The sequence below is a fragment of the Gigantopelta aegis genome, chromosome 4 (genome assembly GCF_016097555.1).
Source record: "Gigantopelta aegis isolate Gae_Host chromosome 4, Gae_host_genome, whole genome shotgun sequence".
In the NCBI taxonomy this organism is placed as follows: Eukaryota; Metazoa; Mollusca; class Gastropoda; order Neomphalida; family Peltospiridae; genus Gigantopelta; species Gigantopelta aegis.
The window spans coordinates 64963013-64990948 of NC_054702.1; the positions used below are offsets into that span (position 1 = coordinate 64963013).

The 27936-nt window shown below is 37.1% G+C and overlaps 1 protein-coding gene across 2 annotated transcripts in view; it reads left to right on the forward strand.

Annotated features, from left to right (window-relative positions):
- LOC121370932 (mucin-17-like) overlaps positions 1 to 22503 on the forward strand; it is a 38034-nt gene extending 15531 nt beyond the window's left edge. Inside the window, exons 1-3 of one of the 2 annotated variants that reach the window (XM_041496478.1) lie at positions 11 to 109; positions 14836 to 14870; positions 18636 to 22503. In XM_041496478.1, the coding sequence (XP_041352412.1) occupies positions 14854 to 14870; positions 18636 to 21729 (3111 nt within the window). In that variant the 5' untranslated portion in view covers positions 11 to 109; positions 14836 to 14853 and the 3' untranslated portion in view covers positions 21730 to 22503. Of the gene's footprint in view, positions 1 to 10; positions 110 to 14835; positions 14871 to 18635 lie in introns of those variants that run through there. The other variant, XM_041496477.1, reaches the window with a different exon arrangement.
- The last annotated feature ends 5433 nt before the right edge of the window (positions 22504 to 27936 follow it).

The window sequence follows — 27936 nt, forward strand, 5'->3', positions numbered from 1 at the left end:
TGAGAGGGCGGTTTAACGCTAAGAACTCTGGGATATGACATTTTTTCCGCCATTTGCATAGAATGTAGGACCTATTTAAGCGTTTTTGAGGATGTTTTAAGCATTGTGGGTAAGTTTTCGACTTCGGATATTGTGCTAGAAGATAGTATTGTTTACAAAATGCGTTAGTTGATGATGAAAACTATTAACTGTTATGATTTTAAGCCAAAATAACAGTATGTTGTGAATGTTTTAATTGTCAGTTTAGTGCTATGAAACGGTCACGTGGTTCCTACCCGGTTAGGAATGCAAAGGCCTAGGACTGCTTATTCTATTGTGGTGTTGCTATGAGAAGGTTTTGATTCTTATACTATAATACAGAATGTATCGTTATTTATTCGTTTTGTTTTTTTAAATGAGAATTAGCTTAATCAAAACTGCAATATTTTGTGAAATTTTTTCTCTTGAAATGTGACTATGTAATTTACCATTTGTTTCCTCTTGAAAAAGTTGATTAATTCAAGAAGTAATTTTAACGCTAAAATGTAGATCTTCTGTTACTATAATTCAGGATTTCATAGTCAAACAGCGTTAAAGTTCTATAAATGACGTCATTCCGATTAAATGACGTAAACTTTCTTCTTCTTTTTTCTTGTAAATGCATTATTTCCTTATGCAATATTTGTGAATTTCTAGATATATCCAACCACACTTGACGTTTAACAAATAATGAGCATACTGCATAATTAAATACATTTTATCGAGAAGCAATAGTCACGTACGTGCTGAATTTTATTTAATGTTTTATTATTATTATTATTTACTTATTTGCTTATGTCGTTATATTACTATTAGAGTAGGATAATGTGACGAAGGTCGTCTTTAGGGGTGAAATCTGCAGTAAACGATCTCCTCTGGAGTGGTTGTCCTATCTATAGGCAAGCCACTTGATAGTGATACATAAAATCAACCACAATTTTATCAAATGCCTATTGTGCAGAGATACGGCCTGGGACCAATGTTACAAAACATCACAGTACGTCAGTGACTTACAGTTATATAATCGGTCATACGTTTACGTGTGTTTTGACATCAGTTTTATGCAGGAAATTACATTACTTTAAATGGAGCATTTTAAGGACAAACGAAACATATATGCATTCTTCAAACTATATTTAATGTAATTTTAACAATAATAAGATTGTGGTTTAGTCGTTAATTTACATTTACGTGCACAACTAGCCTTACGGTGTTTTGTGAAATTGGGCCCTGATCAAGTGTTGTGGTTTTGTCGTTCAGAATTAGGGATGTTCAAAGTTTCATCACCAAGCGTATTATGTTGGCCTTATCCGAAACCACGTGATTACTAAATACATGCTATTGCTAAAGGCATAACGATACCTCACTAGACGGATTTGCATCTAACGTTAAATATTTAAATTTCCGTTATATCCATTACAGTTTAACGGCCTCCCATTGGTCCAGCCATAGCAACGCGTTTAATTCTCTATGAACTTTAAAATGACGTCATGGAACGTCATCCAAAGTGGCATCATTTTGTATTATTCTTCTAGAACGAAAGAAGAACAAAAAATAAAAATGGAATATGATTTAAATATGTATGATTTAAATATTATAAGGATTGTCTTTTATTTATTTTAGGCTCATCTGGGTATGAACAAAAATAAAACTAGAACATGCCATATTTTTGAGTGAATCGCTTTCACTCTGTTCGCGCATGCTCCCCCCCCCCCCCCACCCCCCTCTTTATATGAACTGTTGGTCATTTTTGTGTGAATTAATTAATGCATAACATTAACAGTCACAAAATGTGTAGCACAGCGTAGCGATTTTATATTAAAATGACATTTTAAAAATGATATAATTACTGGTGCACGGTAGATTTTGTCTCTGTCCTGTCTATCTCGCGTATATTTTTTCCGGACTTTTTTCTTTCGCAGAGTTTGCGGATTAACGTACCAAAAATAGCATACAATACTTATAGTTAAATTTCAAACATACTTACTAATAATAACACTAAAAGTTCTTTTGTTCTTAAACACATACGCAAGACAAACTACCAATATAAAGTGACGTCATGAGATTAATAGTTTCTGGCATGAAGATCGTTTTTCTGACAGGAGCCTCAAGAAAATCAGTCCTTGGAGAGAGCTTTAGCCCTGTGCCAGAACTATTTTCTAGTTCAATCAGTCGTAAGTTTAGTATAATTATTATAAAATTCACTGCATTTTATTTTTGTACCGTGACGTCACGACCCTTCTCTTGGCTAATAATTCCAATCTCTAAAAATCCCTTTATTATAAACCCTTGGATTGGTCAAATTCGTATCACGTGATGATAAAAACTGGCATTCATAGCACCATGAATCTCAGTTTAGCACTATTTTTGGCTATATAGCCGGAACTACTTTATGAATTATGTCAACAAAGGAATCCCCGAGGAATGTCCTTGATATTCTATTTTTAGACATCAAACAGTAATCGTCTGCCGTCAAACTTGTAAACATCTAAAAATCTTCACATATAAATTATACCATACAAAATAGGTCGCTTCAGACATTTTTATTAAAGGTTAAAAGTTATTGAAATTACTTACGTTACATGTTTATAGTGAATTCAAAATCCCACAGCTAAAAATCTATTTTGTCGATCCCAAAAAAGTGTATAATTCCAATGGAATTTGGTCTTTTACAAAAGCGATTTCAAAAACAAAATTCAGTCAGTTCATGCCAACCATTAGCAGTAACGCGCATTCAACGGCATTGTAGTGTGACGTACACGGTACACAACACAGCCACTGCGATCCAATCTTTAAACGACTCGGGTTTTCAAACTAGGCATATAATGTACATGTCGGGACACAGGAACGAAGCTTCAATTCGAAGCTACAACAGAGAATGTTCCACTTTCCAAAAACGAAACATCAGCATGGCACTGTCAAATGTCACGAATACTTGTGTCGCACCACTTGAAGTCACACATGCCAAAACCATCCTGTGTTGCCACTTCCACAATTACAAGGCCAGTAAACACAGAAACTCGCGACACACCTGTTTCATCCATTTCCGGAAACATTGAAACCACTTTGTCCATGTCAGATCTATCAACACATGGAATTTTCACGCACTCAAATATTTTATAACTTTAATTTCAACGTCGTAATTGGTAAATCTGGACAGTAATCAAAAAATGGCGCCCATCCACAGTTCGTAGTTAAATATTCATACACCAACCGCTTCACATATAAATTATACCATACAAAATAGATCGCTTCAGACATTTTTATTACAGGTTAAAAGTTATTAAAATTACTTACGTTATATGTTTCTAGTGAATTCAAAATGTTTCTAGTTGGTATTGATATTTAATGCAAAAAATTAATATGAATTGTATTAATGATTGTAACATTGTCATTCTCTCATTCGGCTATTGACGGGAAAAGCCGAAACTACCATAGGGATTCCGCTAATGTTGAGTATGAATTTCGTGTTAATAAAATAGTAAATAGTTGGAAAATAGAGTTCACTTTTTATTTTAAAGAGGTTTACATTAATGACTTGGTTATGTGTTTGGAATTATAAGAATTGAACGTGAATATTTTTGAGTTTCATGCTAGTATGAAACGCAAAACCGCTTTACACACTGTATGAATTGCGTAGCGCGTTAGCGCGAAGCCATTCATACTAATGTGTGTAAAGCGGTTTTGCGTTTCATACTAGCATGAAACTCAAAAATTTCACGTTCAATTCTTGAATAATATATTACGCCACTAAAATGAATGAATGCAGTGTTACATATTACAGGAGCAACCGTCGTCTACCTCCTAAACAACGAGATCGATTCACCAATGAAAATTGCTGACTAGGGGACGTGTGCTAGATGGTTTTTCTAGCATGGCTTTCTGACACATTTCTACTAGTTGACTGAGCTAGAATAATGGTTTGATTCGTATCATTTCAACTTATTTTCGTGCTTATATCTAATTAAGGTTCAAGCACGCTGTCCTGGGCACACACCTCAGCTATCTAGGCTGTCTGTTCAGGGCCCCGTTCCACAAAACAATCTTAGCGCTAAGATCACCTCAGGGCCCGTGCTTATAGAACTTAAAGTCTAGACTTTAATAAAGTCCAGACTTTATCGTAATGCTATTTGAAATGGCGTTGCCATGACGTTAAAGTCTAGACTTTAAAGGAATGCTAAAGCAAGGCTTTTAGACTGGTATGCATATTCAACGATACATAATGCACATTATTGCTTAATATCAACATGTATAATCGTATAGTTATTTAATAAAACGGTTAAATGTGACAGCTATTGTATAATAACGGGCGCAGCCATTTTGTATCATCCCAGTGAATACGCCCTCTGGCGAGCTGGTGGTTACGTAATACCTAACGGGTCACGTCAGGAATTAGTCTTCGAAATGAAGAAACAAAACATACTTGATTTTTGCAGATGCATCGCAATGTTCTGTACTAATATCCATCCCAGTAACATAGCATCGTGTATATGTGGTTTATTTTTCAATACAAAATAAGCCACCATTGTCAAAGTGTTGAAATAAATGCATTATGTTTTGTATATAAATTAATCCACGTACTGAAATAATAGTCGGAGTGTTTTCTTGGTTAATTGGTCTTTTCTTTCCGTTGCCTGTACCTGTGGTTCTTGATTGGCAGATGTATATTTAGACGGTCCGCAGACACTGTGTCTAGACACACTAAGGTCAGGTCATAGGGTTTTACGTGCACATTCAGAACAAGCTGTTGTAGTGCACGCCTGTCGTGGGCACAGGAGTCGGCTCTTCCGTCCATGACAGGAAAGGTGGGGGGAGGGGAGAGGAGGGTCCGCATGCACTGGCAGCAGGGGTGGATCCAAGAATTTTAGCAGGGGGGGGTCCAACCTTGAGCCTTTGAAGGGCCCCCCTAGATAGGAAATTTTCATCGTCAGTCGCGCATCAAAACCTCATAATCGAAAAATCGTTGGTCACGAGCAGGGGGGTGGGGGGGGTCTCGACCCCCCCCCCCCCCGATCCGCGTCTGGGCAGGTACAAGGAGCACCAGCATCCCGATCAAATCGGTAGCAGACGGGTGGTGGTGGTGCTATGGAATTTAAATGGAGCAGTTAATGCCAAAGAGAAAAAGGGTGCACAATTTTGACTGATGGAATTTGGCTCAATTTTGAACGGTCGGTCGAAAGATAAATGGCCGAGCTAATATAGGTTTTGATATTAGTGAATCGAGAGTAGCTCGTTAATTTTAGACCTCTACGATGCTGTGGTGTCTCCCTAGGTTGCCCATAGGGCCCTTATAAAGGGCCTGACCGCTTCTGGTCGTGGCATGACAACCCAGGGGAGACTCGTGCAATTGTGTAGTTGGCACTGGCAGGCAAAGACACACTAAAAAGACGTGCCTATTTTATTAAGATCACTGAGTAGTGTGTGATAACCTCAAATCGTAATGGACCTTACCAGCCGTCCTGTTACTTTATTACAGTAAGTAATTCTGTAAAACCCTTGATTAAGTAGACTTTCCCATCTAAAATCACAAAACTGACCAATTACGTAGTCCCAAAGAAAAGAAAATTATCACTTGGGTATCGTGAGTGGTCGTTTTTGCTCGAACGTATACTACCAATAGGCCTAATAATATGCATTTTTTCTTTGGATTTTTTAAAAGAAAAAAATACTACAACTCCATTTCGTTCTATTGATGCAAACAGAAATATATTTAGTTAAATAGTTTATTATACTATCAAGTCATTTGTGTTGTTTTACAAGTCAGGTTGATGAAAGCGAAGCGCTTTATCGTAAATTAGAGCGTTTCTTTACACTGTGCATAATAGAGAAGTTAGACGGAGCTGACGTCACTTCGCCCCAAGCTATACCACTGGACGTCACAAAAACGAAACAAAATGGCTGCCCCCAGTTAGCAGGAATAATCATGGGTTTTTATTAAATCTAAAATTACGCGTTTTTCATTTGTTAAAGTGTCAGTATGTGTTGGTGGTCTGGGTATGCATTTTTCCAACACATAAGGCTCTTGTTGGAGTTTAGTCTACCTTTAAAGTTTATAAGCACGGGGCCAGGTGAATAACTATATATAGTTAAGGTGATCTTAACTCAGATCGCTTCGTGGAACAAGACCCAGGACAGTGGGTTAGTTGTTAGTTGGTTAGTGAGAGAGAAGAGGATGTAGTGAACTTGCACCTACCCATTAAGCCCTTAAGAACTCGCTCTGGGTTGGAGCCGGGACCGGGCTGCGACCCCTGCACCTACTAGCTTGCAGTCCGATGGCTTAACCACTGCGCCACCGAGGCCGAAATAATGGTTTCTGGTGCGAGTCCTTTTGTAGATGTTTTTTTCTGACACGAGTTTCAGGAAAATTAATCTTGAGACAAGTTCAATCATAATTATAATTTTACTATAATTATTTTTGTACGTAACGCCCTGCTCAAAAACAGCGCATATAAATTACGTCACTAGAAGGAACGCACGCAGTGCTACATATTACGTGACGTTAGGGGCGGATATGTTTTAACGTGCACATATGCCACGAAGGTTTCGCGCACGACTGTCACGGGCGTAATCTCTAACATCGCCAGTGACTAAGTCCGGGCCGGGAGGGGGGCGAAATTTGCAATAGAAATTTAGAAGTTAGGTCTGAGACCTAAGGACAAAATAAGCTGATTCATTCTGCTGATGGATGGGCAAGAAATTAAAGTCCAAAGGTAAATTAGAGTGCACGGCAGAAAAGGTTTTAAGATGATTTGAGCAATTTAGACGGGCTGCCAAAGTAAAGTGTGTCGGACTGTTTACAAAAAAATAAACATAAAAATTTAAACCTCGACCAATTTTTTTTTTTTAATTCCGACTTGGCCTAAAAAGGAGGTTACCTGTCCTAGGTAAGGTGTGTGTGGGGGGGGGGGGGGGGGGGGGGGGGGGTAGTAGTTCGTCGGACCGGCGAATGAACCATGTCTGGCTGGATGGTCGGTGTTGTTGCCTTCCGTTTCGCCGCCGCAACAACAACAGGTCTCCGTGCCGTGCCGACTCAACGGGAGCGGTCGAAATAATTGACCGCTGCACCAGAGTTGGCTTAGGCGTGGAAGTAGTTGGTCCAGGCGGCGAATGATACATCGCTGTATCCATGGCGTCGCTGGTCGCGTCCATCGATTTCTCAGCCAGTGGCGTAGTCGTCATGGGGGGGGGGGGGGGAGTGTCACAGAAGGGGCCGGCGGTTCAGCCACCAGTTTGGTACCCCCCCCCCCCCCCATGCCGCGCCAGTTTTCTCTTCCTCCGTCTTCTTCAACTCCTCTTCGAAGTATCCGCGTCGCCATACAGTATTACACCAAGGTCATGGTCGCCCGTGACCCGGTGTAAGCGACGCGATACTCCATCACCACTCCATAACTAGCAAATACCCCCAGCAGCTGTGTGGGGGCGGGGTAATTCGAGAGAACAAACAGCAACGTCTTGCTTCCTCGGGATCGCAGAGTGAGTGGTGACGTTAGGTCCTATCTTGATTATGGAATGACGCAACAACCTTAACGACGATCCCAATTAACCAATGAAAAGGGCGCATTACCATCTAGTGGACGTGTGCTAGACGGTTTTTCTAGCATAGCTTTATGGCACTTTTCTCCTCGTTGATTGAACTAGAAATGACGTTTTCCTGGCAACGTTATTTTTACGTTCATCGAGAAATCAACAAACTCGCGTTGCAACGGCTGGACCAATGGGATGACGTTAAATTGTAATCAATGTAACAGAAATTTAATTATTGCTCAAGTGTTAGTGTTTTTATTAATAAGTATGTTTCAAATTTAATTATAAGCATGGGCGTAGGAAGGTGCCAAAAAATAGGGGGGGGGGGGGGGAGGGGCACACATATAAATACATGTATAAATATATATTTAAAAAAAAGCATCGCTGTTGCTACAAAGTGAGGCGGGGACACTTGCGCTCCTCCTCCTCCTCCCCCCCCCCCCCCCGCGTCCTCTGCTAGAGATAAGGATTGCATGTTATTTTTTATTAGATATGATTGGTATGAAATTAAATACTAATAATGTGATATGATATGTTTGTTTGCGCATGCTTTTCTTCTTTTTTCTTTTGTTTTTCATTTCATACTCGGATTAATCTAAAAGAAATAAGAGGCAGTCCTTAAATAATTAAACTTCCGTTAAATGCATTACAATTGAAAATTTAAAAAAGCATATGGTCATTTGGCAGCCATCCCATTGATCCAGCCGTAGCAATGCGAGTTTGTTCATTTATCGATGAATGTAAAATGACGTCGCAAACTATGATCGGTGAAACCGTTCACACAATGTTTTCCTCTACGTTTTCCCCTTCATTTTTTAAATAAATGTGTTGGTTGTAGACAGTAAAGCCCAGTAATAGAAGCTACCAATATGAAATGGCTTCATCTTGTAATTTTCCCTCACTCCCTGACAACATACTTTTTGCATTCATCGAGAAATGAACAAACTCTCGTTGCTACGACCGGACCAATGGGATGCCTTTAAATCGTTATTATTGAAGATAAACGAAAATTTAATTATTTGTACATTACTGGGCGTTAATGTTCAAGAAATACAACAACAAATAAATAAATGAACAAACCACCCAAATCATCTTGATACATTTGTATGTGTTTCAAAAAAATAATTTTTTTTAAATTAATTATGGGGGGGGGGGGGGGGGGGGGGGGGAGAGTCGGTAGAACAATTTTGAATGTTTAATGACAAGGCATTTCCTAAAACAATCGTTGAGTGTGACTACATGTAAAACCGTTTCTAGGTATAACGCAATTTTCGATTCGAACAATGGCATAAGTATTTATTGACATGGAGAATACTTGTATTTTCCTCAATGCAGAAACGATACATTTATGAAGCTGATTTACATAATGATATATTATGAGCATGATTTGCCCATTTTGCATTTTGTGAATGTTAAAGACAGTATGTATGTGTCTGCGTTATATTAGTACTAGTGGCGTAGGAAGGTGCCAAAAGGGGGGGTGGGGTGGGGGACACTGTTATATTTACACACTTTTACACTATTATAAAGCAAAATATCTGAAAAGTGTGGGTGGCACATACCCCTATAACACACCCCCCCCCCCCCCCCGCCGCTTCCTACGCCAGTGAGTACCCATGTAATAACAAAATACAAGTTAATTGCAATGGGTGCGTTAATGTGTGTGGTTGGGTTTTTGTTTGGGGTGGGGGGGGGGGGGGGTCTAAACTTGAAATACTACGTGAGTTTTGTAAGGGTAGAGCTTGAGGTGACTAGCCATTCATTTGGCCTTTTGTGTTTCTGTAACTTTCCATTGATATTAGATTCTATATTTAGGTAAATCGACTATTTATTTAAATAAGCTCGTTGACAAGGTCATTTTCGTAAACCAAAAATAGTAATGTGCTAAGAACTGATCTTTGGGGTATACCAGCCATCAGTGTACCATAGATAAATAAGGAACCATCTACAAGCATCATTTGCATTGTTTGTAATTTGTTATCTTATTGAGTAAATGTACTTAAATCCCGTAACGATCTAGCTTATACATTAAGAATGTCAAAGGCTTTGGACATCAAATACTAGTTTGTATCGATTTTTACAAGAATGGAATGAAGGCACCTTGTAACTATCAGGTGCTGTTGGTTTTCTGAAATATGAGGTTCGCTCACAATTTTTAATGTTCAATGGAAATCGAAATGAAAATATTTCACACACTAGACTAAGACCTTTGTAGTACTTTAAATGGAAAATAGCTCATTTAAAGCGCAATTTAAAAAGGGAGACGGGGGGCTTACAAATTACAGACTAATATCATTGTTTAGCTGTATCCAAAACCAAAACCAAAAACAACAAAAAACATTTGAAAAAATCGTTGTAAACTATCTTTATGATAAATTTTATAAATCTAACAATCCCCTCAGTACTTACCGCCCTAATCAAGGCACGTTATAGTATATACTGGTAAATAGAACTACATGTATATATAAAAAATACATGAATTATTTGTTAAAACGGAAAATGTTTCATGTTTTTTCACGAAGGTTTAATGTATAAGCTAGAGCGTTACGGTATTACAGGATGTTTAGTTAATTGGATACCTACAAGCAACGCAAAGGATTTTTGACAATGGTTCCTTATGGTACACTGATGACTGTATTATCCCAATGCTCATTTCTCGTTCCTTTACTATTTTCTGTTTTCCTAAATGACTGCCAATGGGCGTAATTGTATACATTATAACTAAATTATGTACTTAACTATCATAAAATCTAATCTCAATGGATGTATCAGAAACTTCACAAATGATAAAATAATGGCTAGTCACCTCAAGTTTCACCACAACAAAACAACATAATAACAAAATTAACGTACTCAATGCAATTTACTGTATTTTGGTATCATATCGTTACTAATATAACGCTAACATAAATATCTTGGTTCAACATTAACAAATAGTCCGGTAGAACTATAGCTGAACCTGGAAATGTTTATACTTTGTTTGTCGACAATCTCATTAAAATTAGCTCCACTATTACATGTGGATCTAACAGCAGCCAGTTGGAGCTCATGTCCACCAATCAAAACCTTACCTGCAGAATCATGCCAGTGATTGGAAAATAATTTGAAAACATTCCGAATTATCCTGTGAATTACGAATGCCTTATTTAGACCAGTAGAACTAATTTTAATCAGATTGCTAACAACACTGCGTAGTCTCCAATGTCCAAGTAACATTTCGTCTGTAAATAATAATTTAAATATTGACCAATCACACTTCGCCTTTTATAACGTTATTTGGGAGCATACAAATTCTAAAAAATATCGGGCGAGTCTATTTTAGTGGCCGCAGTACTGCGAATAATACCAATACATACGGGATGGGTTATCAGTCTTCAATTTTACATTACAAATTATTTATTTATTAAAAACAATAAAAATAAATAAATCAGTCTTCAGTTTCACATTACAAATTATTTATTTTATAAAATAAAACATGTTTTAAGGCATTCGTAATTCACACGAAACATGTCGAATACCCTCAGGATAAGGCGGAATGTTTTCAAATTATTTTTAAATCACTGGCATGAGTCTGCAAGGAAGGTTTTGATTGGTGGACATGAGCTCCAACTGGCTGCTGTTAGATCCACATGTAATAGTGGAGCTAATTTTAATTAGATTGGTTTGTCGATTGACTTGTATAGCCCAGGATGTCCCGTTTGAGAATCTACCTAATGAACCATGGTCATCATTGAGGGTTTAGAGGAATTCAAGATGACGTCCAATATGGCTTCCATTTCACATCTTTGGCTATAACGTCCACCTTTTTAAACCCAGAATGATAATGTTGGTGTCTAACCATAGGTTTTGAGGGGTCAAGGAATCCATTGTAACCATTTGCTAGATTGGAATTACATCATAGGAAATTCAAGATGGCCACCAATATTGCTGCAAATGTATATTTTGAATATATAACTTGCTTCAAATAAACCTAGGATGATACTTTTGTGTCTAGTCATAGGTTTTGGTGGTGAAGAAATCCACTTTAACCATATACTAGATTGGTCTGTGGCATCGCAAATTCAAACAATAAAAATGACTAAAAACAAAACAGTAACAACTGTATGATCAACAGAATGAAACAGATTGACAGAAATAATGTTCCAGTGATTAATCGACCTTCCTGGAAATTGTCAAAATCGAGAATGACACCCCACGCACATGTACGGGACAACTGCGTGATGCACGTGCAGACTTTGGAATGTGTTTCGGTGTGCTGATAAACAGACCTGAACGTTCTTTACTAGGATGTCTGTGGTCAAAACGTATGTTGGGTCTTATAGTTGATATTAACATTAATATTTCAGATTCCCCTACTTTTTTGAAGAATATATATATATGGCAAAAAATTAACAATAAATTGCTATTTTTCTAATTTTGTGTTAGTTTGTGACAGTAATGAAGATGATCGTGATCAAGTTGAGTGGTAGACTTCAGACATACTGATGGTAACCAGTGATAATTCTGTTTAAAGAAATTGATAAATGGTCTCACGTTATGTTATTTTTTTTAGTCCCCTATCAACCCAAAAGGAAGGGGACTATACGTTTCGTGTCCGTCTGTCCCACATGTATTGTTTTTTTCAATCTGATTAAAATTAGCTCTACTGGTTAATAACTATTACCTGTGGATCTAACGGCATCCCGTTGGAGCTCATGTCCAGTAGACCTTTCATTCGACCAATCAAAACCTTACTTGCAGAATCATGCCATTGATTTGAACAGAATTTGAAAACATTTGGAATTATCCCGAGGATATACGAAATGCTTCGGGTGAATTACAAATTAATGTTTTTATTTGATAAAATAAATAATTTGTAATCTAAAATTGAAGACTGATTTAGTTTTGTTTAAATAAATAAATAAATAATTTATAATGTAAAATTGAATATTGATTTAGTTCACTAAAAATTAATTAAGCACCTGGAGTTATATATGTATGTAATATATTGCAGTTGAGCAGTCGCCTAACCCGTCCAGTACGTATCGGTATGGTTCGCTGTTGTGGGGCTACAAAAATAGACTCGCCCGATATTTTTAGAATGTGTATGCTCCCAAATAACGTTATTAAAGGCGAAGTCTGATTGGTCGATATTTAAATTATTATTTACAGACGAAATGTCACCTGGACATTGGAGTCTACACAATGCTGTTAGATTTACTGGTAAACCAGTAGAGCTAATTTTAATCAGATTGCATTTTTTTCGGATGTTTTTCTGGTAATGCCTCGAGATATTGAGGTGGACTTTTTGTTTATTGCTTTATCATGCACAGTTATAGATCAAGTTTGATTTTCATGGTGATTTACTAATTTTTCCTACAGGTTTACGGCCCTTGAACTTTAGAGATACAAACATTTGTTGGGCCTGGCAGAAGCATGTATTGTTTTAGTACTACTCTCAGAATGCTTGTTATATTAATGATTTTTCATTGCTAAGACTTGACATTGATGCAGGAACCAGGAAATTGAAATCATGGCGTACACAGTTTTTCTGTAATGATGCCCATTTGGGCATCTTAGAAATATTAAGACGACCAGAAACACATTCAATATACAGACACTGATATTCTAAACAAGAAAATATATTTAATATGTAAGTTTAATCGTAGAAATATTTTATTAGTCGAAAACATCTTACAATGGAGCAAACTTAGGAATGTCCACATATCTTTGGCCCACTGTACTTGCAAACATCAACCTGGTAATGGTATATATTGGTTATATATGAGGTTTTTGTGGAATTGTATTTAGTACAGTGTATAAGCGTGGTTAAGTTAGGTCAGTGTTGGTTAAAGCTCTCTCCCCCCCCCCCCCCCCCCACTCTCTCGCTCTCGCTCTCTCTCTCTCTCTCTCTCTCTCTCTCTCTCTCTCTCTCTCTCTCCACAGTCTCGTGTCCCCCTCCAAGCTTGATTAGAATTTCTCTAATTACTTTAAATCATGTAAATCCTTTCATGGAAGACTTTCACATTTGGTTGATATATATATATATATATATATATATATATATATATATATATATGTATATATATATATATATATATATATATATATATATATATGTGTGTGTGTGTGTGTGTATATATGTATGTGTGTGTATGTATATATATATATATATATATATATATATATATATATATATATATACATACATACATGTATACAAGAGATGAGTCTGTTAGCTGGATACCTTTCGTGCAATGACTGTGGCACCAATATTAAGGTCATTTGGAACTTTCATTTTAACTCTTAATTCTTTTCAAGGATGACTTTCTTATTTGGTATGAGTGTTCAGCAAGTGCAACGTCCGTTTATTTTGAAAATGTGTTAAAGGATTGCATTATTTGAAGTTAAATAGTGGGAAGAATATGCAACACAGAACATTGAAATTGGCATAAAACTTATATAATTTTATTTTAAAATGCCAGAGAGAGAGAGAGAGAGAGAGAGAGAGAGAGAGAGAGAGAGAGAGAGAGAGAGAGAGAGAGAGAGAGAGAGAGAGAGAGACGGAGGGAGGGAGAGGGGAGCGATAGAAAAAGATGGTAGTTTGATCATGTTCTGTGTGTACTGTAGACGTACATGTGGAATAGCCTGTTATTGGTATAGCATTTCTTGTTTGTTTGTTTTTAGATTAAAAGACAGTTTTTAATCAGTGTAAATTTCACCATCACTACACAATATAAGAAACTAATTGTTAAGTTTCTCTCCTTGCATACATTTTCGTTACGTTTCTCTCCTTGCATACATTTTCCGACATTCAAGTTCAAAAAGTGGGTTTTTATTATTATTATTTTATGAATCACCAGATATATATGGCGGGCGTACATTTTCACCAATTGATTTTATGTAAAAGCACGTTTTTATGCTCATAACGGCAAGGTAGAAATTGTATGAAATCTTCAGTAAAGGATCTCCTACGGAATGGCTTCCTCCTATAGACGAGGTACTAGAGATTCATTGAATCAACCACTATTTTTCCAAATACCCATTCGATTCTGCATTGTGCATAGATACGGCCCTCATCGCGTATTACGGTTTTGTCGTTCAGATTAGGCTAATGGGGAGCAGTGTAGTTCTATAATACATTATGTCATAAAATACGTGGTTGTATAGAATGTGGTTGTATAGAATGTATCTCAAAATGTATTGGTTTTCTGGTGTTAAACCAGTGCCCTCTACCTCTTTATCCGTTATGTGGATTGGTTTGTAGAATTATTTCATTTGTCATGGCAGGTTTTTTTTCTTTTTATATTTCAGGACCTACTGGTCTTGAAGATGTCAGCTGAAGAAAAGTAAGTTAATGATTTTTAATGGCTGATATAGTATTAATCAACTTTTAAATTGGTTTTTGTTATTCTTAATTTTGGGAACCTGGTGTAATCTGTTTGCAATTACAACATATTTTATTCCACTTTTGTGTGGCAACGAGTATGTCTATTGGGTCGTAGTTGTAGTGTCGAGGTCCCTTGGTTTGTCCCGTGGGTTATTTCTCAGCCAGTACTATCTGAAGAAGAAGAATCGGGTTATAGTTTTGGTTTTATTTGTGGCGGGCGAAGTCTAGCACCATAGGTCTCAGCGGGTGCTCTGGGGAGGGGGGTACCCATTAAAAATGGTTAGAAACACAAATAGTGCCTTTTTTGTTAAAAAAAAGGTCAATCTTAAACTATAAGGGCATTTGTTAGTATTTTTCACACGCATACATACCTTACATTGGATGGAATTATGAGTTGACGGCAATTCATGAGTGACAAGACATTTATTCAGTTATTGAGGCCACATCACCAAGATAACTACATGTACTTTTAAAACAAATGAATAGTGCGCTATGTGCGTACAAATTACAATACATGTACATCCAATTTAAAGATTTCTTTTAAAAAAAACATTACACCAGGTTCCCAAAATTAAGAATAACAAAAACCAATTTAAAAGTTTCTTTATAAAATTCTTTATATTTTGGGTGGAAATCAATAAATTAAATTTTTGTCTTGAAGGATTTACTATAAAGTATTCCGATATGAAATATTTCTTGCTCAAAACATAATATGGACATTTAAAAGAAAATGATATTCATCTTGATTGAGATTACACTTTAAACAGATAGTTTCATTTCTTTCTATTATTGGATTATATCTGCTTTTCATGAGTGTATACTACCTAAGAGTATGTCATTGACCCCCCCCCCCCCCCCTCCAATACAAAACTTCTTTTGAAATGTAATGGGTTCCATTTTTAACAATTTCCTAACTAACCGCATTTTGCACATCCTGCGCCGACCACACGAAATTGTGTTTTTAGCAAATTTAGTGTCACTTAAAGGAATGATTGTCCAAGGCCTTTGGACTAGTGTGCATATTCAACGATATTTAATGCATATTACCGCTTAAAATCAACAAGTATATTGGTATATTTAATTAATAAAATTATTATATATTATTATACTATTATATATAACAGGCGCAGTCATTTTGTTCCATCCCACTGAATCTGCCCTCTGGTGAGCAGGTAGTTACGTAATACTTAACACGTCACATCAGGTATTAGTCTTAGGATTGAAGAAACGAAAGTACCGGTCTGTTGATTTTTGCAGAATGACTGAACAGGCATGCGTCGCAATGTTCTGTAATAACCATCCCAGTAAGCCAGTAATAAGTATAAATCATTTTCCAATACAAAATAAACCACCATTTTTAAACTGTCTATAAATGAACTTGAAATAACTGTCCAACTATGTATCATGCTGCAGTTAATTTCACAGACATACATACTGAAATGATAAAATGACTGTTTATTTAGTTAATGGGTATATTCGTTTAGTTGCCTCATATTTGACATGCGTGTCCCTTTAACCGTACGTTAATTCACTTGTGAAACACACTTTCATGGTGTATCCCCTTCGGTAGTCATTGGTATTTTCAGCAATTTAAATGCAAATTGATTTTTGCGTGCACCATTCCATATGATAAAAGATTTCAGGGCTCGAAAAAAATATGTGCTGCTTGAAAAACAATAGCTCAGGGTGAGGTGAGGGTTTGGTATAGTGCGTGAAAAATTAGCACCTGTGAGCATGATGGAATTAAAATATAATAATCACGAGTTGAATAGCTCAGTAGATAACTGTACAAACATCTCTTTCTTAATAAATTATTTCTCGCTCCAGCCAGTGCACCACGACTGGTACATCAAAGGCCGTGGTATGTGCTATCCTGTCTATGGGATGGTGCATATAAAAGATCCCTTGCTGCTAATCGAAAAGAGTAGCCCATGAAGTGGCGACAGCGGGGTTCCTCTCTCAATATATGTGTGGTCCTTAACCATATGTCTGACGCCATATAACCGTAAATAAAATGTGTTGAGTGCGTCGTTAAATAAAACATTTCCTTCTTCTTTTTAAATTATCGCCTTTTCTTTTGGGGTTTTTTTTCTTTCCTTTTTTTTGGGGGGAGGGGGGGGGTAGCAAAAAAACCATTCACCTGCAAGGTTTAAAACATGGACTGCTTTTCGCTTTTCACAGTTTGCTATTTCGAGCCTTGGGTTATACATGTACACTCATATCACATTAGTCTGTGCGGCACAAGAGTCTGCACTCGATAATTACGTTACTTTACGTCTCGAAACAAGTGTTGGGGTATGTTTGTAAACAACCAAACACCATTAATTTAATGCATAAAACAATTGTTAAAACATCATTTTGATTGTGAATATATGTATAAAACAGATAGCTAACTATTTGATCGGCGGCGGGGTGGGGGGGGGGGGGGGGGGGAATCTGAATTAATGCACTAAAGGTATACTTTTGCCAGCCTCGATGAATGTGTTTTTGTATCGCCTGTCAAGACGTGTCTGTCACTGCTGTAATGATGAACCTTGTATATCAACTTACACGTTTAAATAGAAGCTTCAATACATACCTTATTATTTATGAATCCATAAATGAAATAAATGTTTTATTTTATCTATTAATGTAATCATGGTGGTGTTGTATGCCACTAAAAAGCGTTCATTTCTTGAGTTTAATTTTTTTTAATATATATATATATCTTTATCTTTCAGTAGTAACACGTTTATTGTTCCATTGTACTGTGGTGGTGAAACAAATATTAAAAAAAAAAGATTTGAACTTTAAAATATAACCCAAGTGGTTAGGTATACAGACTTAGGTACCATCAGTGTATTAAGTCTTTGCTCTGCTCAGACTTATGTTCCTTCATATAGGCCAGTAAATACGGGGGGGGGGGGGGGGTATGCCATTAAAACGCGTTCATTTATTTTATTTTTTTTATCTTTCAGTAGTAACACGTTTATTGTTTCATTGTACTGTGGTGGTGAAACAAATATTTTTAAAGAAAGATTTGAACTTTAAAATATAACACAAGTGGTTAGGTGTACAGACTTAGGTACCACCAGTGTATTAAGTCTTTGCTCTGGAAGAAAGAAAACTCAGTCCACTATTCATTGTTGGGCAAAATACCTCTCCCCCCTCCAACCCTCACACTCAGGCCGATATCCGTCTTATACGGCTTTGATATGTATTCAAAACATGTTCAACTATCTTTCTTTTTTTCATAACCAGACGTTAGTGTATTGCTACAAACATGAGCCCTTTAAAGGCATACTGTCACGGATTTAAGGACCTCATTTCTCTAAAAAAAAAAATTGATAATAACTAAAAATTACATTAATTGTTGAAAACCAAATCTAGCTATTGCATCAACTTAACTGAACCATGATGGAGTGAAATCCATGTCAACCCTCTCGGCAATTTTAGTTTTTGAATTATGGACCATTGCCATAATTCAATTATTTTTACAAAATATCATTAATAAATGGAGTATGGTGGTTATGAAAATGGTTGAATAAAGTACATTCAAGGACAAATCAAATTATTTTTGTTCAGGTAATACTTTGTTAGACCATTAAATAGGTCAGTGGTCTGTGACAATATGCCTTTAACGTACCATCGTAAACAATAAATAGGTGTGCTTATTAACGTAACAGCATTGTTTGTTATACTATGACATGCCTTTTGTAATATATATTTTTATGTTCATCTTCAGATCGATGTCTGGGAAGCTTGTGACTGGTAATGATGGTAACTTCATGCTTTTACTTGATCCATTATCTGAAGACAAGGCAGTATTTACGAGCGTCAGATGTGGTTCAAATTCTGAACTGCCGTCGAATACTGAATCAACTGACAGTTCCAAAATAGTGAACCTGACAGCAACAGATATCACAAGCAGTCACAGGCAGAATGGAAGACATTTTCATGATACATTTTTACCAAACGTACAAAAAAATACTGGCCTTAATATGCAACAATCGATAGGATCAGTGAGGACATTAGTGCCCTCTTGCACTACTACTATGCCGATGGTTTCATCATCAGCAACAGTTAATATTGCAGTTTCGGGGCATTCCACTGGAACATGTGCTGTTCCATCTGGTGACAGTTTAAGTAATATACAAAACGTGCATTCCAAGTTGATTCCAAACAGCTCTTTTATTAATACTGGCGAAAAGTTTTATTTTCCCACTAGCACACCCTTGATGACAATGCCAACAAGTAAGGTGGGTCAACCGTTAACTTCTAGTATACTCTCAACGCCTGTGATGCCGGCAAGCAAATCTATAAATAGTATTCCAACACAGTGCTGTCTGACAGCTTCAAATATGTTACAATCCATTGTACAAGCCGGATACAGTGCAACACAAGTGGGTAACAAACAGGCGACTCGTCCAAAGATTGTGACCAACTACACAACGATGCCAAAGCAGAATGAGAGTCGTGAGCGAAATATACAGGTGGTATATCCTTCCACATTGAATTCTTTAAAAGGGGTGAAACCAAACGTGATCATTATACCAAGTACGACAGCACAAAGCACAGTGGTGACGACAAAGCCAACTGCAGTTCCCTCGACAATCTTTTCGCACAGTGCTGCAGCAATCATGAATCCTTCACAAGGCATATCAGTAGCTGTACCACCAACCACTTCTTCTCAGCCACACATTTTTCCTTTGCCTGCTACACGGTCATTGTTAATTTCTCCAGTAGTTTCGTCTTCAGTGCCACAGACGTCAGTGATTATTCCTCCATCTGTACCCATCGTAAAGCAAGTGACAGCAAATAGTACTGGCTTTGCAAACATTATCCGCAGAAATCCGGTAGTTACATCTGCACAAGGCTCCAATTTGAAGACGCACAATCCTTGCACATCTGTTCCTGTTACTTCAAGGACAGCACCATCTAAAAAACACACTTTAATTATCTCCAGTAATCCCCAATTTTCTAATACAGATCAGGTAGTACTTAAAAGTATTTGCCCCAGTCAACCAGTTATTTTGAAATTGGCATCTGGTGCCAAAGTTCCAATACCTGCAGAAACCATTCAAAGCATTAGCAAATCAAAGTCTTCTGTTGCCCATATTGTGATAACATCTCCTCCAAGAGCAAGTGTTGCAGGGAAAGAAAAAATGGCTGACAACTGCATTTCTGCAGTTCATACAAAACAGTTTGATAAAGCAGGTAGCCTGTCAGTCACCACATCCAGTAATCAAGAACGTGCATTTCCTCCACTGCAGATAAGTAATATATCCTCCCTACCCAATCACAATTCTACATCCATAAATGTGAAGACAACAAAATGCCAGGAAAAAGTAACACAATCGGGACAAGTTACTGTAATCCCCGAAAACAAGTCTGGGATCACATGTAGCACGAAACTAGCTGACTCGCTGGATCCATGCTACCCTGTACTTGAAAAACTAAGTGACAGGCAAATAGCTCACATTATGTCATCTGTAGCAGAGCAGAAGCGTGGCAAGTGTAGACGAAAACTAAGAAGTAGAAACCGACCTGGTGATTTGAGTGTTGCTCTTGAACGAAAGTGTTCTTCTTATTGCAGACAGCGCACTTTGAAATTTCTTTGTAGACTTGGGATGCTTAAGTGTCGGAAAGTAAAAGGTGATAAGCAAACCAAAACTACTAGTGTTACCAAACCAAATGTTATGAACAAAGATGGAAATAAATCTTTGCACAATATGCCAACTATTCTACAGGGCATATCTCGCTCATCATCATCTTTGATCACTTCAGCATCAGTCCAAAACAAACCTCCAGTAGTATCCAGTGTAGTAAAAACTGGAATTGAAGTTGGCAAACTTTTATCTGTGGCCGATGCAGGAAAAGGTTTGCAGTCTAAAGTTATTGTTAATGATGCAAAAGGATTACCAGTACCAATGCAACTTGTAGCGGTGAACAATAAACTGTATCTTCTTCCAGTATCAAGCAACATTGGCACTCCACTTGCGCCGTCGGTGTTTACTGGGCCTTTGCTAAACAGTGCATTGACCACAATGCCAGATGTAAGGTCTAGATTAGCGGCAGGGGTGAATCGATTGGTAGGGCGTGATCCCGTGCAAGTTATTAATGCCATGAACCAGCCTACACATAGAAACATATTTTCGTCTTTGCCAACATTTAGCCAGTCTTCAACAATAAATATGCTACCACTTTCTACATCTAATCGTCTGGCTTCCAGTCTGTTGTCTGGTTCAACAGTTTATTCAGTGCAGTCCAATACTAAAACGGGTGCACCCAGAGGTTCACAATCTCCAGTTGTTATTCAAGCACCGCTTATTATGAAAGCGACCTCGGCCATACCTTCCGATTCGGGTACGCCAGCATCTGATAAAATAGGTGATACACAACAAGAGACCAAGACAATGGAAAAGATTGTACCATGGAAACTGCCCTGGAATTATGAAATTAAAAGTGAACCTGTGACTGAAGGATATGGCGATGAAGAGGAATCGCAAAAGACTGCAGAAGTAAGCAAAACCGCCAGTGATCAGGTAATGACCATCAGGTTGCCCTTTCAGAAATCGGCTCCGGCAATACAATCTGCACCATTACCTGGGGTTTCTAGCAATGATGTTGGTGGAAACACTTCAAATAATGCCACTAGTTGTTCATCTTTTCAAGTAATTCAACAATCTTGCATCCCGTCCAAGTTTGTTAAAACCAATCAGGATTTGATTGTAGCATCTAGTCAGAATGACAGAATACAAAGATTGAAGGAAATTCTCAGAGAAAAGGAACAAATGTTGGAAGAACTCAAGCGAAAACAAGCATATTTTCATTTATAGTCCTATGGTTTGTTTACATTATTAATATGAAGATTTTCATGCTTTGTTGTATTGGCTTTTAAAATAATTATTTGAATATCGTGCTATTTCTGTTTTATGGTGAAAATGATAAATTTGTTCTGTATTTTATGCTTGTTCTAACTGTCCATCGTGACCGCGTTAGTTTTGTTAATGATATAAATGGACAACTCTTCTTTTATTGAAACTGACAGCTGGAATGACCTTCACAATCAATTAGATAACGCACAATAATACTGATGCCAGTAATGGGTATTATTGGCATGACTTTATAACATACTGTTAATATTAGGAGTAATCTTTCAGTATGGAGAGTCTTGAAATTTAAATTAAACTGTTTGATATGAAACCACCTTTTTTTCTTCTTCTTCATCTTATTCATGTCAATTACTAGACTTAGTTTCAAAGCATGTTTTTATTTCGTTTATATCTTCATATTTTGACAGGTCATATTTAATAATTGTTTCATAGTTTCTATGAAAGCTCAGTGTAAAAAGTATATGTAATTCTGATCGTTTTACGTGTACATAACTCACATGTTTTAATCCAGAGGTGGATTCTATTCTGCCCCTGAAACGTCCAAGAATACCAACACCATCTAAGACTGTTCTGGATCTGCTAATGAATCGTATCAAAGATTACCTTTGTATATTTGGGTTACTTCCTCCAACACCTTCATGCGTGCGTGGTGTCAATTTGGTCTGCGTTACCAAAATGTACAGTCATGGCGCAAAAATAAACCTCTTATTTAAATTAGATAGTGTTTGTTATTATTTATTTTCCCTATATTGATAATATGACTAGCTTTCTAATTCTTGTATGTGAATTGTTTCATTTCTATGAACAAACTTGTCACTCAAACTATGAAAATGGTGGAATGGAAAGGAATATGTTTTTATCGATATGTCAGCACATTGTAAACTATGGCCAACATATTTCTGTCTAAAATTGCTATTTTTCATGGCACCAACTGTGCTTCATTACTGGCTTATTTGTTTCTCTGTGCATATTAATCAGTTTTTTTTAACTAATCTAGCTAAATCAAAACAAAGGAGTTAAAAGTTTAATTTCACCTTTCGATATATTGGTGATCTTATATCATTCAATAATGATAACATTGCAGATTACCTTTTATTCATTTACTACATTTATAACTATAGAAAATATAAAATGTATTTCTTACCTTGATTTATACATAAAGATTCAGAACGACGTTGACCTTCATACCAATATGTATGTTAAAATGAATAACTCCAGCTTTCCATTAATTAGTGTTCCCATCATGTCTAGTAATATTCCTTCTGCTCTATCTTTTGGTGTCTGTATTTCACAACATCAGAGATACCTTAGGGCATGCTCATCATATGCCGATTTTAAGGACCAACACATCGTTCTGGTAGAGTGATTCATGAGTGCATGCCATCAAAGCTATATATTCCATTGTTCTCTATTCAGTGCAGGTTTGGTTTTCAAAGCTAGTCTTAGGAGTGCCAGTTCTCCTACAGGAGAGATGAAATTCCTAGGTGATCCTCTTAAGGACAAGCACCTGATAGCGGATCGACTCTGCCTTGTGTAGAGATATGATTTTGATCATGGAATATGGTTTGGCCATTCAGATTTGTTGATAGAGAGAAAACACAATGGGATGGAAAATATTCAAGTCCATTGAGGGCGATGGATCCAGCATCCTATTGCACCTCCAGTGTTTCACCACTAAGTAACACTGCACCAATATAGCTGAAAATCATTTCATTAATACACAATATGTTGACCGTTTCTTTATGTCAATATTTTGAAACATTTCACGCCAAAGTTACTAAGAATTTGTCCTTTAAATTAGTATCTACTGCTAATTAGGTCTTTGGTTGTTAATTTTCCGTGTTTTATAATCGTCTATTGGTTTTACGCAAAATCGATGTGCTTCTACCTTCAGCTGATGTAAGCACGTGTCAAATTGTTGATTTATTGACCAGTAATAGTTCACTGTTTGGCTGGTAAGTCTATCACTAACAAGTGCTTAGAGGCATCAACATGTTGAACAGAGATGTGGCTTCCTTGTACAGTGTTTACACTGCATTCATCTGATTCACATTTTGATGCAAAGCACATTATAAATAAAATTAATAATTGGCTTTTGAGAGTAAAACATTTAAATTAAAAAAGCAAAATTTTACAAAAGTAAAAAAACGTAATAAAGAATGATATGAAGAGGGTAGCTGTTACATTTCTCCGTTAACATAAGGATGCTTTGTATAAACAGGATAAAATATGCCATGACATCTACCAGTCGAAATGCACTGGTTGGGACATGAAATAAAACTGATATTTTGAGAAGGGCATATCCTACAGTTCCTGTATCATCAATACACTAGCACTGAGGGACAACCATATCCAAAGTGCAAAAACTGAACTTTCTATTTTGTAATTGTACGAGTTAAATAATAATAATTTTGAATCAGTCCAGTGCTTCGAAGAAAAGACTCAAAACAATTTGAGGTCACTAAGGCTATACGATGCATTAAACGTTATACACCCTCGTCCATCTTAATCGTATATGTTAATTTAGTCAAATTATAAATATATAATTAATCAATAGCCATTGAATAAAAAATCATTTGGCAAATTCTAAAATGTGGTATGAAGAGGAAACACTATACCAACTCCTACATCCTCCACAGAGAATAGAACATATAGGCATGCACTGTGTCAATCCCATTACCGCTTGTATCTCAAGATAATCACCGTGCTAAATGCTAAATCCTGATGCTAAGTCGCAGTATTCAGTTAAAAAAAAGAGATATATACTCGTCAAAAAAGAGTAAACTTTACATTGATTTTCAAAGTTTAAAGGCATACTGTTACGGATTTAAGGACCTTATTTCTTTAAAAATGGATAATAAATAAAAATTACATTAATTGTTGGAAACCAAATCTAGCTATCGCATCACCGTAACTAAACCATGATGGAGTGAAATCCATGTCATCCCTCTCGGCAATTTTAGTTTTTGAATTATGGACCATTGCCATAATTCAATTATCTTTTACAAAATATCATTAATAAATGGAATATGGTGGTTATGAAGATGGTTGAATAAAGTAAATTTAGGAACAAATCAAATTATTTTTGTTCAGGTAGTACTTTGTTAGACCATTAAATAGGTCAGTGGTCTGTGACAATATGCCTTTAATTAAAAAAGAAAAACTGGCAGACATGATACAAGCAACCAAAGATCAAGACGCCATGGGAAGGGGGTTACACTACATGTCTGAAACAGTATCGCTGGGAATACACGGGCACATGTCAGTATTGGTTATGACCACCATGATTCCTGATGACAGCTTGACAACAGCAACGCATGAAAGCAATCAAACGTTGCACAGCACGTTGTGGAATGTTCTGCCACTCATGCTGCAGTGCCGTAAGAAGTTTCGGAAGTGTCTGGGTTGGTGGATTCCTCCGATGCACACACTGATCCAGTGCATCCCATAGATGTTCTAGTGGGTTTAAATCCGGCGAACGGGCAGGCCAAAGTAATATCTGGACGTTGTGGCGCTGCAAAAACTCTTGACTAACACGTGCATGTGGGCACGATGCAACACCACGTATAAACGTTGACTATGCGAATCGAACGTGTTTTATAGTGTTTTTGCATATATAATGCACATTATTGCTTAATATCATAAAGTATATTATTATATTTAATTAATATATGGTTAAATGTAACAGCCATTATATATAATGGGCGCATGTACCATCCCAGTGAAAACGTCCTCTGGTGATCCAGTTGTTACGTAACATTTAACGAGTCACGTCAGGAACTGAAGAAACAAACGTACCTGATTTTTGCGCAGTGTTCCGTAATAATAAACCACCATTGTCAAAGTGTCGAAATAGCTGTATCATATTTTGTCCCTTGCAATATCCTACGTACTGAAATGATAAACTGAGTATTTTCTTAGTTAATTGGTCTATACAGTACTTTCAGTGGCCTTCGGTAGACAAGCCATTAATTAACGCCGACAAGACACAAAATTGAGTACAGGCGGTATTTTTTTAACATCACCTAAAATGGTAATAGACATTACTAGTCGTCATGCTTTATTACTGTAAATCATTCTGTAAAATTCGCCATTAAGTAGACTTTCCCATCTAAAATCACAGAACTGACCAATTACGTAGTCTTAAAGAAAAACACATTATCACTTGGGTATCGTGAGTGGTCGTATTTTTTCTTTAAGAGGAAAATACTATAACCTCATTTCGTTCTATTAATGCAAATTGAAATATATTTTGTTAAACAGTTTATTATATACTGAACAGCACTGAAAATGCACCACCAGTTGATGATAACAAATACGAATGGGGCAAATATCAGCATTAAAAATATTAATGAATAAGTACTGTATTACCTTATAGACCATGCATGACGACGAATAACTCTTACAAAAACGATTATCTGAACACTTCATGAAACACAGTATCAAAACACAACATATTGCATGCATAGCATGAAAAACGTCAATTGAATGTGCAAATCATGCTGATTGGGGCTATAAAAGATGGTCTCTGAAAAGCCACTTTCGTTTATGAAGTAGTCTTTGAGGGAACGTTAAACAAGTGATGGCAAGGTTTACAGCTGAGGAACGTGAGCGTGCCTTAGGCATGCTTCAAGTCAGCATTTCGAGTAGAATCATCGCACAGCGGTTTGGATGCCACCATTCAACAATCACTAGACTCCACATTAGATACCAGCAGATAGGAACCATCAGGGACCGTCCATGTCCAGGATACTGACGTGTTACAACACCACGACAAGATCGCCATACTGTTCGCCTCCATATTCGTGATCGAACGCTGCCAGTTGCCAGGACTGCACCAACTGTTCAAGGTCGACGAGGGGTTATCAGCGCAGACACTGTGCGCCGCCATCTTCACTCTGCTGGGCTGCATGCTCAACGACCATATGTTGGACCTATCCTGACTGATCGACATTAAAATGGTGTGCTATTCTCTGACGAATCTCGTTTCCATTTAAGGAATGCTGATGGTCGGTTGCGGGTGTGGCGTAGGCGTGGAGAACGTTACGAAAATGACTTCCTTTTTCCAGACGGATCGATGGGGTGGAGGAAGTGTCATGATGTGGGATGGGATCAGTTATCATCACCGAACAGCACTCTATGCCATGGCAGAATGAATGTTATTTACTACCGGGATAACGTCTTGCTAAATCACGTCATTCCCTTCTTTCACCAGCATCGGGATATGCACACATTTCAGCAAGACAACGCCCGATCGTACACAGCACGTGTTATAACACAGTATCTAGTGAACATAATGTCCCTTAGCTTGAATGGCCAGCACTGTCCCCTGATTTATCGCCAATAGAGTTCTTTGGGATTACCTTGGTCAACACATCTGACGTCGTCGACAAACGAATAACCGTAGAGAACTGAAAAACTCACTACAGCAGGAGTGGAGTGCCATCTTCCAGAAAACTATTTGCAGACGTATCGGGTCGATGAGAATACGTTGCATGGCTTGTGTTGCTGCAGATGGTGATCATTGACTTTTCATTTTGACCCCACGTGTCTTTCATACGTAAATGAATTAAAACTAATCAATGATTGTGCATCCTGGTTTGTTTGTTGTCATTATCAATCATCCATCTATTGCTCGGGTTTTCTTTTCGAAATTCTAACATTTCTTGGTGGTGCGTTTTCAATGCTGTTCAGTATATTATCAAATCATTTATGTTGTTTTATAAGTCAAGTTGATGAAAGCGAAGTGTCTTGTAAATGACTGAGTTTGTTTACATTGTGCATATAGGAGTTGGTAGGAGCTGATGTGACTTCGCCCCAAGCTAGAATACCGAACGCAACGAAAACAAAAGAAAATGGCTGCCTCCAGTTAGTTCGAAAATTACGCGTTTTTTCATTTCTTAAAGTGTCAGTATGTTTTGATGGTCCGGGTATTTTTCCAACACATAAGGCTCATATTTGAGTTAGTTTCCATTTAAACTGAACAGCCCATCAGTACAACACAAATACATGTATATAATATTCAAGATAATAAACATTTTGCAGAAGTCAGTTTGGTGTTTATATGTTCATAGTTCGATCTATTAACTAAAGTTACTCTGTTAAAGAGATGTCTAATGTCCAAAAGTTAGGTATAATTACATGTATTCC